Source organism: Zonotrichia leucophrys, chromosome Z, assembly GCF_028769735.1.
Source record: "Zonotrichia leucophrys gambelii isolate GWCS_2022_RI chromosome Z, RI_Zleu_2.0, whole genome shotgun sequence".
NCBI classification, from domain to species: domain Eukaryota; kingdom Metazoa; phylum Chordata; class Aves; order Passeriformes; family Passerellidae; genus Zonotrichia; species Zonotrichia leucophrys.
The window spans coordinates 10,088,137-10,100,766 of record NC_088200.1 but is presented as its reverse complement, the minus strand read 5'-3'; the positions used below and the strand labels follow the sequence as shown (position 1 = coordinate 10,100,766).

The 12,630-nt window shown below is 44.3% G+C and overlaps 1 protein-coding gene across 8 annotated transcripts in view; it reads left to right on the top strand.

The window, feature by feature from the left end:
- PDZD2 (PDZ domain containing 2) overlaps positions 1–12,630 on the top strand; it is a 201,078-nt gene that overhangs the window by 55,936 nt on the left and 132,512 nt on the right. For 7 of the 8 annotated variants that reach the window (XM_064735299.1, XM_064735302.1, XM_064735301.1 and 4 more), the window contains one exon: positions 7,468–8,290. In XM_064735299.1, coding sequence (XP_064591369.1) covers positions 7,812–8,290 — 479 coding nt within the window. In that variant the 5' untranslated portion in view covers positions 7,468–7,811. Of the gene's footprint in view, positions 1–4,095; positions 4,113–7,467; positions 8,291–12,630 lie in introns of those variants that run through there. The other variant, XM_064735300.1, reaches the window with a different exon arrangement.

Sequence of the window (12,630 nt, the reverse complement as noted above, 5' to 3'; positions counted from 1 at the left end):
TGAGGCCATGAAATATAAAATGCTGACTGCTATAAAACTTCCTGTCAATTCAAATTTGTTCAAAATCTCTCAAAGCCTCCCAGCGTAAGATTTAAATTTTTATTGCCAGGTCAAATATCAGAAGTCTTCCTGTGGCTAGCATAAAGCTGACCTGTAAATGTGCACTCTGGCTAATTCAGCAGAAACATAACTGTGTGCCTGGATCTGATTTGTACCACTGGGTAATCCAGAATAAAACTGATTTGCTGCTGTCCTGAAGGATTTCAGACCTCAGACCATCACAGAAAAACTATCTTTAAATAACAGTATGTCTTTTAGTGAAAACCCTGATTCAGTTCCAAAGTGGTTTTCTTCCTATTGATGCTTTTTTTTTTCCCCTATTAGTTTCTAACTAATAAGTAGAAGCTACACTTGAATAGAAATTAGTACATTAATGTCTTTTGCTGGTGCTGGATTTATTTCTCTGGTGCTGAAGTGCCCAGATGACTTTAGGAAAACAAGTACAATGCCTTCATCTATATATATAAAAAGATTTACGGTATATGTCAAACATAACCTTTAAAGCAATTATAAAGTCATCTCACTCAGGGGATGAAAACAATTTTTGGAATAACTGTATGTATGTTTTTCTGGAAGTTTTGGTCAGGCTGGAAATGCCAAAGGGGTTATCCTGGAGGATTGGGTCTTGGCCATTTGCACAAATCACCTTTCAAATATCAGTAATGGGACATTTTAATGACCCTCTTCATTTCTGTTTCCCCCTATGAGACAGTGATTATAGGAGCTCTTTACATCATTCCTTCGAGGACAACATAGGAAGAAAAAGCTCAATTTGTCAGAAAAGAAAAAAGCTTATTGTTTATGCACTGAATATCCACATATGCTTTTTGACAGTTCCAGCCTCAACTTATTTAAACAAAATATTTTTATTTTTCCATAAGCAGTCATTTAAGACAGCTTTTGTGCTGCCTTAAGAAAGCCTTAAAGAAGGAGCCTTTCTTCACCTACATAACGTATGTTTAGCTTGGTATTTTGAACAAAAAGGCTGGAGATGAAGGAAGAAAGTGTATTACTTCCTGAGCCATAGCTAAAAACTTTCACTGAGGAATGGAGAAGGAGATAGCCAGTTTATTTACGCGGGTGGTATTTCAGCCTTTGAGAGCACATCTTATGTGGACGTGCGGGGTGGAACAAGGGCAGGCAAGACCTGATTTTTCCGGCTGTAAATACTCCAGGGAAGAAGGTGAGAAGAGCTGATAAATACTAAGAAGAGCAGAGGGCTATAGAAGCTGCATGTCTGTGGGTATAAACTGATTATGAATACATTTAAGCCAAAATACAGACCATTTCCAACTATGCAAAGTGTTGGGGCAGCTTTCCAGCAAAATATCAGAGATGTAATTGTTCTTTACTTCTATTTGAAATTCAATGAGTTTTATTGATTAGAGTGTGAAAAAGTTGCTGTGGTAGCTGGGGTCTGGATTTGATGATGCCCAGGAGGATCTTTGTGGCTGGTGGCACAAGGAAAGGGACCAGGCAGCTCTGCTCACCAGGTGCTGGTGTGGCACACCCTTGGGAAGAGGCATGCACCCAGGCTGCAGCCATGCAAAGTGGCTGGTTGTTTTGTGGTTGGGTGGAAAGGTGTGGGACTTGGCTGTTGGCATTGCTGAGTGAGAGGGGACCGTGCCTCTATCAAGGTTTTTGCAGCATCTTTTTGATCCTCTGAGAACATCTGGCCCAAAAGCTTTCCTTCTTGCAAAGAAGAGCACCTGTCTTGTGCTGTGGGTTGGCTCTGGCTTCAGTCCGTGGGCTCCCACAGCAGTGGAGTGTATGCCTGAGCCCTAAAATCAGTACTTACCATGGTGAGAGTCTTTTAAAGATTAAATCCCATGAAAGGCTGATCCCCTTTATGGGTCCTCCTCAAACTGAGTGGTCATACTGTCTCTGCACCATCATTTGAATGGCATCAATTGAATAGATCCTTCTATTTGAACAGGATTAATATTGTTTCCATATCATACTCAGTATATTAATTGACATTTCCCACCCCAGTACTTTCCCAGCTGAGATGTTCTGTGCTTGCAAACATCCTCTGTGCAAAATCTTAGTTCACTTTATCCTTGAAACTGCTAATGAAAAATCTCAACAGACCACACTACTGAGATGTAGGTAAGATGGGAGATTTAATTACCAGAGAGTGTTAATCAGTAGCCCTCAGAGGGATTCAGAGCAACCAGGACAAAATCTCTTTGGTGGAAAGTTGTCCCCAGGAACAGGGACTCCTTTTCACAAGACAGGGGACTTTGGGCCCAGGAGGCTGCCCGTTCCTAGTTCTGGCTTGTTTTACACCAGACAATTCCAGTGTGGGCATAAAATTAGAGTATTTTGTATATAGCTGTGTACTCGATGCAAGGCAGGTAGGGTGGTCTGGCAGATCTATCACCTACAGCAAGTAAGCGAGGTGGTGGTGACTCCATGAAATTTTCTCACGTGGGTCTTGAGTCTATTTTGTGGAAGTCAAGAGTAAAAATAAATTTCTTCTTAGCGTAGAGGTTTCCATTTTTATCAGGCAGGTCTATTTTTTCCCTTGACGAACAGCTTACCACCTTTCTATTTTTTGCTTCTACGGCAATGGACACGTGAGCTGCTCTTCTCACCAGCACAGAGGCATTCAGCTCAGTGCTGTGTTGTCTGTTACATCTGGAAGGAGTATTTCCTATTTATGCTTGTCTGGAGTAATTTTTCCAAAGCCAGAAGGTTTTGTTTGAGAATATCAAATCCCTTGAAAGTACTGTATAATTATCTACATGATTAATTTAAGTGTCTGCTGTGGCTCTGCAGTGAGCTCAGGGGCGTAGACAGGCAACCCGCAGCGTATCGATGCCCGCAGCTTTTCCTGTGGGGAGAAGGAATGGGGTTTTGAAGGCTGCCTGCCTCCGGCGGCGTGGAGGGGGCTGTCCTCCTCTATCTCTGGAGGGATGTGTGTGCATGGAGGGGGAGAGCCCTCCAGCAATGTTACTAAATGAATGATGGATGAGTTTTGCGTGGAATGCAGATGCCTTTGAACACTCCAGACGGCTAACTGCAGGATTGAAGCTGAAGTCAACATCAGTGCCCTTTGCCAGTGCAGAGAGGAGATTTGGAGACTTGACCTACAACTCTGAGCTGCTTTCAAGGAGCCCCAAGATCTCCAGGGACCCTGGCAGTGCTTTTGATCTGGGGATAGTTGGCAAAAAACAGTCCATAACATGTCTACCCAGTGTCAAAACTGATAAACAGCTGAGAACAAAACCTCTTAAGTTTTTAGGCAAAAGGGCCTCAAAGAATGATCTGGTCCAATCTTCTCTAGAGCTTGAATGGTTTTCAACCCTGTATGGTCAGTGAGAGCTGTACCTTTAGCAAAGGGTGTCATTGTCACAAGGGTGTCATTGTCATAACTCATGGGATGATATCCATTAAATGACCTCTTACTGGACTTTCACTAGGACAGAAAATGATGTTGAGGGAAGTGAAAGAGGGGTTGAAATGAAGAGATCTAATCTCCCACAATCCAAGAGATATTGGCTCCAATCATTGTTCATGGCAGATCTCTGACCTTCTGCAGAGACCATGAGTGTTGGAGACTTCAGCACCTGAGATGGTGCTCCCCAGGGTCTTGATTTTCTTCATCCTTCTGAGTGTTACCTAACCACTACCCTAAATCTACCTGGACATGATTCACATTCATTACTTCATCATGGACAAGAGGAGCAGATTGCTTTTCTCCTCATGGTCACGGTGGGGCATTGTGAAATACATGAGGACCTTTAACTTGTGCTCTCACACCCTACCTGCAATACTTTTTTGCTTTTTAGCAGACCCTAATTTTTTTCAGTATTTCCTAGTAATTCACACTTCCAAGACTGGCAAATCATGTCAGAACTCTGTTCCAATGGGGCAGTTTTGCTGCTGAGACCTTCCCATCCCTGTGTGAGGCTACAGAAATACTTAATATGCCATGTTACCTTTGTCCCCATTGACACAGCCTGGGACAATGACCCTTTTTTTCCTCCAACAGCAGGAGATTGACAAGAATGATTCCCTATAAACCCTGGAAAATGTTCAAAGCCAAGGTGGGTGGGGCTCTGTGGTGGAAGGTGTGCCTACCCATGGCAGGGGGGCTTGGGACCACATTCCTTCCTAACCCAATCCATTCTGTGATTCTGTGAAAATGCTGCATCTCTTAACAAAGATTTGCCACATAGCCAATCCTTTCTAAGTGAGATATTCCTTTTGTAGTACTCTGCATTTGTCCTTGATGAAGTTTACCCTAATTTTTAGATTATGTTTTTCTGATTTCTGCCAAGATATTTTAGATGCTAATCCCATTCTCCAGTGTGTCTGCAGACACACCTAGCTTCGTGTAATCTGCAGATTTAATATGTGTACTCGCTTTCATTGTCCAGGTCACTAATGAATGTACTGAGCAGAACCACACTATATAGATCCAGCAGAGCTCCACTTTCAGTGTCCTTCTGTTTCACAGAATGTCATTAATAACTACTCCCTGGGTATGGATTTGTAGAAGTCTCATTTAATCATATTTCCCTAGTATATTTATGAGAAAGTTGAGACAGTGACAAAAGCTATAATAAAGCCCAGATAAATGATATTCAACAATGTCTCCATTATGAAAAGAAATTAATTTGATTTCACATGATTTTATTCTTGCCTCCTATGGTTGCTGCTGCTTATATTTTTGTTCTCTTCCACATACATGCAAACTATTTCTCTGTTTGATTTGGAGTTTTAAGGATGATTGATGCTAGATTGACTGATGTCACATTTTTCTGCTGCTTCTCTTTCGACCCTTGAAGACAGCCACTGCATTTGCTGTTATCCTTAATTCTGGCCCCTTACCTGTTTGAGTTCTCACAAGTGACCAACCCCCTTACTAACTGAGTACTCACAAGTGACCAGCCATCTGAGATGGTTTTAGCTGGTTTTGTAGGAAATTTAAATAGTGTTTTTTCCCACTCTGCTGGACTGGAAATACCTGAATTGAACTAATGTCTTACTCTGTTACAGGCAGAGAAGAGGATAGTATACCTCTGTACTGATATTGTGTCACACTGTGTACTAATCCCCTGTGCATAGCTGGTAATTTTAACAAGGACTAAAGGAAAACTCAAACCAGTGTTGCCTCTTTTGGTGTCATTTTTCAAAACTTTCTCTCTGAGCAACATTTTTAAGGATTGCCTTCTTGGTATTAATATGCATATAAAGGGTAGCTTATTTTTAATCTTCTGCAAGTTTCATTTCATTTTTTTACCCTGATGTTTCTATTATTTTTGCCTATGTGTTCACACTATTTTTTTTAACTTGTGCTCAGTAACCTTTTAGTGTTCTTTCTTCTTGTCTTTGAGGAAAATAAAAAGCTCGTGATGCTGCCAAGTCTTCTGATCCTTCTTCATTGAGATGCTATTGTGCTTGTGCCTTTTAAGCACAAAATATTGTTTCTTCGAGAAACTACAGCTCACCTTGATTTCTTTTTCCTTTCAACTCTTCTCCATGAATTCTCTCCTAGCAGGTTTTTTTTTTTAATGTACTGAAACCAGGAATTTCTGTTTTGCTGTTCCCAATCCCTTGGTTTTACAGGCATTCTTACATGAGTTTCTTTTCACCTTCTTACCCCCAACACATCTCTCTTTGGAGGCACTTCCCTGCTAATTCCTTGACCCCATCCATTATGTGAGAATGTTGCTCTGAAGGCACCAGGACTTTCTATTTCTTACTATTTTCCATTCCTAGTAGAATCTTATGTTCCTACTTTCCCATTACCATTGAGTCAGCTGTTATCAGGTTCTTGGTTTAGGGTTTGTTGTGCCTTCTCCTGTGTTTGTTTTGTGCTTTCTGCCTTTATTATTAACCAGATAATTTAGCAGTTCTTACTCCTTCTGCATTCTGGACCTCAGAGCAAATATACGTATCATCCTCAGTATGCCAAGAAATTCTGCCTCTACTTTTTCTTTGTTGGTGCACATATAAGCTATGCATTTTTAGATCAATATTACAGATCTAGGTCTTACTACAGTAAGTTCCAGTTATGTCAATTAAATCATTGCTTTTGTCTTAAATATGAGATCTTAAATAAGACTTAAGTTCTGTGGTAAAACTTCCACATATTCACCAGTGTTGCATTAGGTATCTAAAATGTTCAGAGGATTTAACCTTGTCTCCTGATCAGTCTGTGTTTAAAACCTCTTGTTTTAGACATGTGCCTGAGCAGTTTCTGTCTTTATTCTTCCCCTTTTCTTCCCTGTTTTGCCTGCCCTGAGCCTAACTGAGAAGTCCCTCTCGCTAAGCATGGGGCCAGTTCCTCCTTTCCCAAGCTGAGCCATTGGTGTAACTCCAGCCTCTTGGTGAAGATGCTTGTGTCCTCCTGTACAAGCATGACGTGGAACTGAGCTGCTGTTGTCCCTGCCTGAGCTTTCTTGGGGTCACTCCTGTCTATCTAAGTATTGCCGCACAGCCAAGGAGGTGGCAGAACTTTGCATACAGCTTTTGGGCAGCAGCATTTTGCAAGAGCCTTCCTCTACCCTCATTCTTTTGGGGTTATAAGCTCTTCCTACAGCTTTTCTACCCAACACAAGCCTTTCATGCACATCTGCAAGAACAGACCTACAGGCTGCTAGCTTGAAGCTGCTGCTTTCTTCAGTTTTCCTGGTGCACAGCGCACTGAGCATCATCCACTGCTTTAGAAAATAAAGCCCTGGAAGAATCTGGCCAACCAGACTTCACTCATGTCAGGGTTTTTTGTTGTTTCATAGATCCTAATGATCCTGGCAAAAAACCCTGTCTGCCCTGTTGCCTGCTAACCCCCGGCTCCCACTGACTCCTGGCTGATCGTGTGCCTCCCTCTCCAAACTGCAGGAAACTGGGGAATTCACTTGCCCTACTCTTCCCAGGAAACTGGACAGTCACTTCTTTAGATGCTTTACCCACAAGGTGGCTGTGAGCCACTGCTGCCACGAAGGCAGGGACCCCATTGGCGTCCTCACCGTTCGCGTTTGCTGCTGCCCATCCCTCAGCAGCTTGGTGGGCAGCTAAGTCTGGGAAGAGACCGGTTTAAGCCTTTCCTAGCCCAAAATCACTGGCATGGACGGCAGGGCTGTCAGCTTCAGTCGCTGGTGAGGCCGGTGCCCCTCCAGCGGCCCTTGGCAGGAGCGTCTCCCCCGCTCCGGTCAGAGCGCCGGAGCTGCGGCAAGAGCATCTCCTGGGCTCTGCGGCCCGCATTTCACCGCCAAGGTCAGGAGCTAATGGTGACCTTTTATTCCCTTGCTGCGGAGAGCAGCTGGTGCCCTCAAGTGGTAAATCGCAGGAGGAGAGCGGCTAGGCCGTGCGAGCCGGCCCTGGGCCGCCGGGCCAGGGCTGCGGGATGCCTTCAGCGGCTCGGACACTTCTAACCACGCTGCTTTATCCTTGCAGGACGAGACGCCGTGGTGATCGTGGCGGGAAGGACGCTTTGTTCCCGACGGAGCGGGGACACCGGCGGCAGGCAGGCCTGGACAGCCAGAGACGCTCGCAAACTTGACCCACCAGCCTGTTCAAAGGGCCGGTGCAGCGCCTGGACACCACGCATCCTTCCTTGACTGTGTTTTTGGTCAGCTGGAACCCCCCAGAAATCTCTGTGAGACTAGATGGGGCTTGCTTTGGGCCTGCAGCCCCACTCCAGCATGTCCCCAGGGGCTGCGGGGCGCCACGGCGGGCGACAAGGGAGCCGAGTGGGGCCGGGGCTGAGGTCGTGAGGGGATGCCCAGGGAGGGACAGCGATGCCCATCACACAGGACAACGCGGGGGTCTTCCTCTCCCTCCTGTGCCAGTGGCTGCAGAACAGCCGGCGGGAGGGGGCCGAGGGAGCCGAGCAGCAGCTCTGCCGCTCGGCCGTCCAGAAGCTGAGCGAGTACATCCAGCTCAACTTCTCCGTGGACGAGAGCAACCTGCAGCCAGGGAGCTGTGGGACTTTGGATACGGAGATCTGCACCATGTACCTGGCCCAAGAGATGCGGAAAAATGAAGTCCTGGGCTTGAGCTTTGGGAATATCCCTGCTCTGGGGGACTATGGGGAGAAGCGTCGGGGAGGAAAGAAGAGGAAGGCGCATAAGGGGCCTGTGCTCGACGTCGGGTGCATCTGGGTGACAGACTTGAAGAAGAACAGCCCGGCCGGGAAGTGCGGGAGAGTGCGCCTGAAAGACGAGATCCTTTCTCTGAACGGGCAGCTGATGGTCGGTGTGGATGTCACCGGAGCAAGGTAAGGGTGACAGAGCTGCTAGCAGCAGCAGCTGCCTCTGGTGCCACATGGTGCAGGGCACAGTTGGTACTGATGGAAGTCCAGGAGAAGAGGTTTTGACCTTTGCTTTCCAGCCCCTGAGAGAGCCCTGGGTTCCTTCTTAAAATTCTGTAGAAAATAACTAACAAAATCAAGTTGATAATTAGCCTACATGTGCTACTCACACTTCTTCTGGAAAATTTTTAGGGGTCACTGGGTCAAAAGATTATAAGTCATAATCACCAGAGGGGCTGCACTAAAGCAGGAGCCCTCCTGGGTTTGTATAAAACTGTTTTCTTAAGCAAAAATGAACACAGATGCAGCAGCACTGGAAGATATTTTTACAGGTGCTCATATTTTTTCTTGAATTATTTCAGTTGAGGGAAGCGTTTTTGAGAGCTAAATATTGTCTGAGACTTTCTCAAAGCAAGACATTTTTGTGTTTTCCAGTTTGGAACAACTTCATTTTAATAAATTCCCTTTGATTCTAATGCATTTGCTCTCTTCTAATGTCTCCTGACCCAGAAAACTTGAAGTCTTTAAGAGTTCAAATCAAAAATTAGGATTCTTGCAATGCTACAGATTATTCTTTTGGTGTTGTGTGTTTTTTTTTGTTTTTTTTTTTTTTTAATTCAGCTATTCCATGCTGTAAATTCAGTTATTGTCCCAGTTTTGCTCTTTGTGGGCTGGTAGACTTTCTCACATTGCCCTTTGCAAAGGCAAAAACCTTTCTCTGCTGTAGATGAGGATGTAAACGTTCATTCATACCTGAGGTTACAATGTACCTGAGGGAATGAAATCCTCCCCCTCTTGCCAAAAGGGAATTTATTTTGGGGGTGGACCCTTGGGGAAACCCAGCAGGCAGGATCACTTCACTTGAATGTGTCAGGAGTTTGGGCTGACCATCATTCCCAATTCTGACACATGGCAGAATAAAAGCAGTGACTCCTCAATCTGTGGGTGCTGGGCAGCTCAACCTTCTATGGTTTTACAAGTATGACAATAACCCTCTGTAATTCCTAGCTTGTGATTCAAAAAGTGTGTACATATTGGTACTGTGGCAGTGTCAATCAGTGGCACCTCCAAATTTGAGAGGGTTTATGGCAAAAGGCAGTTAGTTTGCTGTTTCCCCTTTGTTAGATGTCACTGTTTCCAAATACAAGGGAATTGCTTGCAGTGGGCAGCAATAATGTTATCTTATTAATAATGCAAAATGAGAGACAATAGCCAATGAAGTTGGAAATATTTGGATATCTGTCCTTTTTGACCTGTCTCTGAAGGCTTAATTTAGTGTTTGTTCCTTTTGGAAAGCTCTGTTATTAAACCAGCAACCTGTGACTGCAGCTAATGGGAACCAAGTGCTCCATTTTCCTTACTTTTTTTGGCCATTACAAAGGCAGCGTTTTGGTAGTGTGGAGCTAGTGTTGTTTTTAAAATCCTGTTTTAGAATATTCAACATCCAATTTAGGCCAAAATTTAGGACATTTCCTGCTTTATTTTCAGCATCCAAAGCATCCTTGCCTAACTTGCTGTTTTCTGCTATTTGACAAGGGTGATGTTGATGGATGACAGTTTGGGACCTTGAGGATGCTCCCAGTTTGGAGAGCTGGCTTTTTTCCTACCAGGGAGCTGGCTGGCAGCTCCTGCCCCATGTTCCCACACTGTGCATCTGGAATGCTTCAGGAAGCTTTGAGAGTTTTTCAGGAGCTTTCCCCACTGGGGTGCTCAGAAGGGACATAATTCTGTCTAGCTTTACAAGAGGCTGAAAGACAACATCAGCTTGCCTTCTGGAAAGACTGCTTCCAAGAGGAAACTTTCCTAGGGAATTCCATATTCCTGCTGCTATGGTGGAAGTAGCAGAGCCCTTTTCCCCTTGTTTTTTCAAGGTGGTGTTGGGGCAGGGCAGTGCACTAAATAGTAGTTCTGACTCAGTTTCTGACTGCCGAATTATTCCCTGGCTGAGTGACAAACACTTCCAGGTCGATACAAGGGGCTCTGATTTGTGGTGTGATTTACTTTGTGGAGCCTGCGCATGGTCAGTGAAAGTAAAATACTGCCTGAGCTCCTCCAGAACCAGGTTGGACTGGGCAAGCAAAATAACTGCTTGTGTGTTTATTCCATACTTGCCAAGCGTTCCAGGGCAGCCCCATCTTGCCTGATGATGGAGTTTTTTACGCTGATACTGTGGGGAATCTTCTGATTTATTCCCTTAACAGTGGAGGATTTGGCTTGGGGGTCTCGGAGCTCTGCCATTTCCCACCTCTGCAGCACGGTTTGCTGAAGTGTTCTCACAGACCCTGGGCTTCATGTAACCTCAGCTCTAACTCCAGCCTGCCATCCAAGGGGCTAAATTAACACATCAGAAAACAAGAGAGAAGAAGTGAGAGCGCACAGTCCCTTCTGCTGGCTGTCCTGTGGGTGTGGTCAGCCTCTAGAGGATGCAGGGGCAGATGATTGGAGCTGGAACAGACTGGACAGCCTGGACAGACAGGGCTGTTTTGGCACCTGCCTGGTGTGCCTACAGGTCCTCCCATCTCAGAGTGGTGATGGGGTCAGACACAGTAAGAGCCGGACAACATTTTCTGGAGGAGCCAGCTGTGAGTACCACTCATCTGTCTCTCCTTGCTAGGAAAGCTGAATATGACTTCTTTAAAGAAAAGTTATTTATTTAAATTCCACCTGATTTCCATGTAAACAGCAGAGATGGGTTGATCATTGCTGAACTTGTTTCTTTTATTATTTTTTCTTTCTTTTCATTTAGAGAAACATTATGCAGTAATAAAATCATCAAAGCTCTTTGCTTAACAGGGTATTATTACATTAGAGAGGAATAATGTAGGTGGTGTCATTTTTGGTGATGTTAGTGATTGAGGGAAAATTATTGCTCTCTTTAGAGTTAGCAAATTGTGTGTCTATCAAACACAATTGCAGGGAAATGAGCTGTATTGGAATACTGAACAAAGGTTAGTCAAAACTCTGCCTATTTATTTATCTTCTGTCTATATAACTGTATCTCCAAAATATGTGGGTTATGTTCCCCCAGACAACAACTTCCTATGTATTTTGGATCTAGTCTACTCATTTTGGGCTATTACTCACTTATTGAACGAAGGCTGTTAGTGTTTCTACAGATGACAGATGAATCCTTCATTTCTTGAACATAACTGAATGGAGCTTCATTGAGCAAGTCCTTGGAGCACTGCAAAAAAATTATTTTTCCATGAATATAATTCAGTTTGAAATATTTGATTATGAATTTCATCAAGCATAGCTGCAGCGCTTGGACACAGCTACCATATACATTTAATCTTTAAAATCAGTGTTAAGTAGATTTTCAAATGCATGCTTGTAAAAAGCAGAGTAAGATACATTACCAGTGTTGACAGTGTGGTGGAAACATGAGTTGTTATTATTATAATTTTGTCACTGAGAAAACCCAACCACTCCTTCAAGATATCATCTTTCTCATTGCCAAAAATTACCAAACATTGCAGTATGTGGGAATACAGTCAGAGAAGTGGCTGGCTTCTTTTTAACCCACAAACTGGAATTACTTCCAAAAAAACGAAGAGAGAAATATTTTGACAGCCATACCTTTGCACAGTGCTTTCTTAGTCTCTCCTCTTCAGTCAGTGTCCAGGGGGAGTTGCTAAGGCTCCTCCTCAGAATAGATATGGCATGCCAAATTTCAGGGAATTCAGTTTATTTTTGGAGGTGCTGAGAAAGGCCTTCAGGAATCAGGTCTGCAGTGGGGAGGGAGCTTCAAGTGCCACTACTGAAGGCAAATCTTTTACTTTGCCTGAAGCTGAGGGTTTTCAGTAGAGCCAGGGTCTTTCCTGAATGCTTGGTGCTGCTGCACATCCTATGTTCATGCCTCCAGGATAGCTGGAGCTATGAAGATAAAGTCCTGCTCCTCCTCACATGTCAGTGTCACTAGTAGGTGTGTGATATATGGACATTCTAAGCACAGTCCTGCCTCTCTGTAAGTGCTAGCAGCTGATTACAGAGGACAATTCAAAATGTCCAACAAAATTACAGGTCTCAAAATGTGCACAGCACTTTGTGCTGCCTGCTGTGGCAGTCATTAACAGTCCTGGGCTATGCTGGGTGAAATCTTGATGTTCTTTGTCAAAATAAGGGTTCTTGCTGGTGCTGGAAACAAATCCTGCAGTTCTTGGCTGTAATTAGAGAAAGATTCTGCCCTGAACAGGGGTCTTCATGAGGGCAGTCTTCTTTGTTCTTGTGCTGTGAGCCCTGCAGACAAGGAGCAGACCTGTACCTGCAGAGCAGTGCATGTGCTGTGGGGCTGGGAGCAGTGAAGT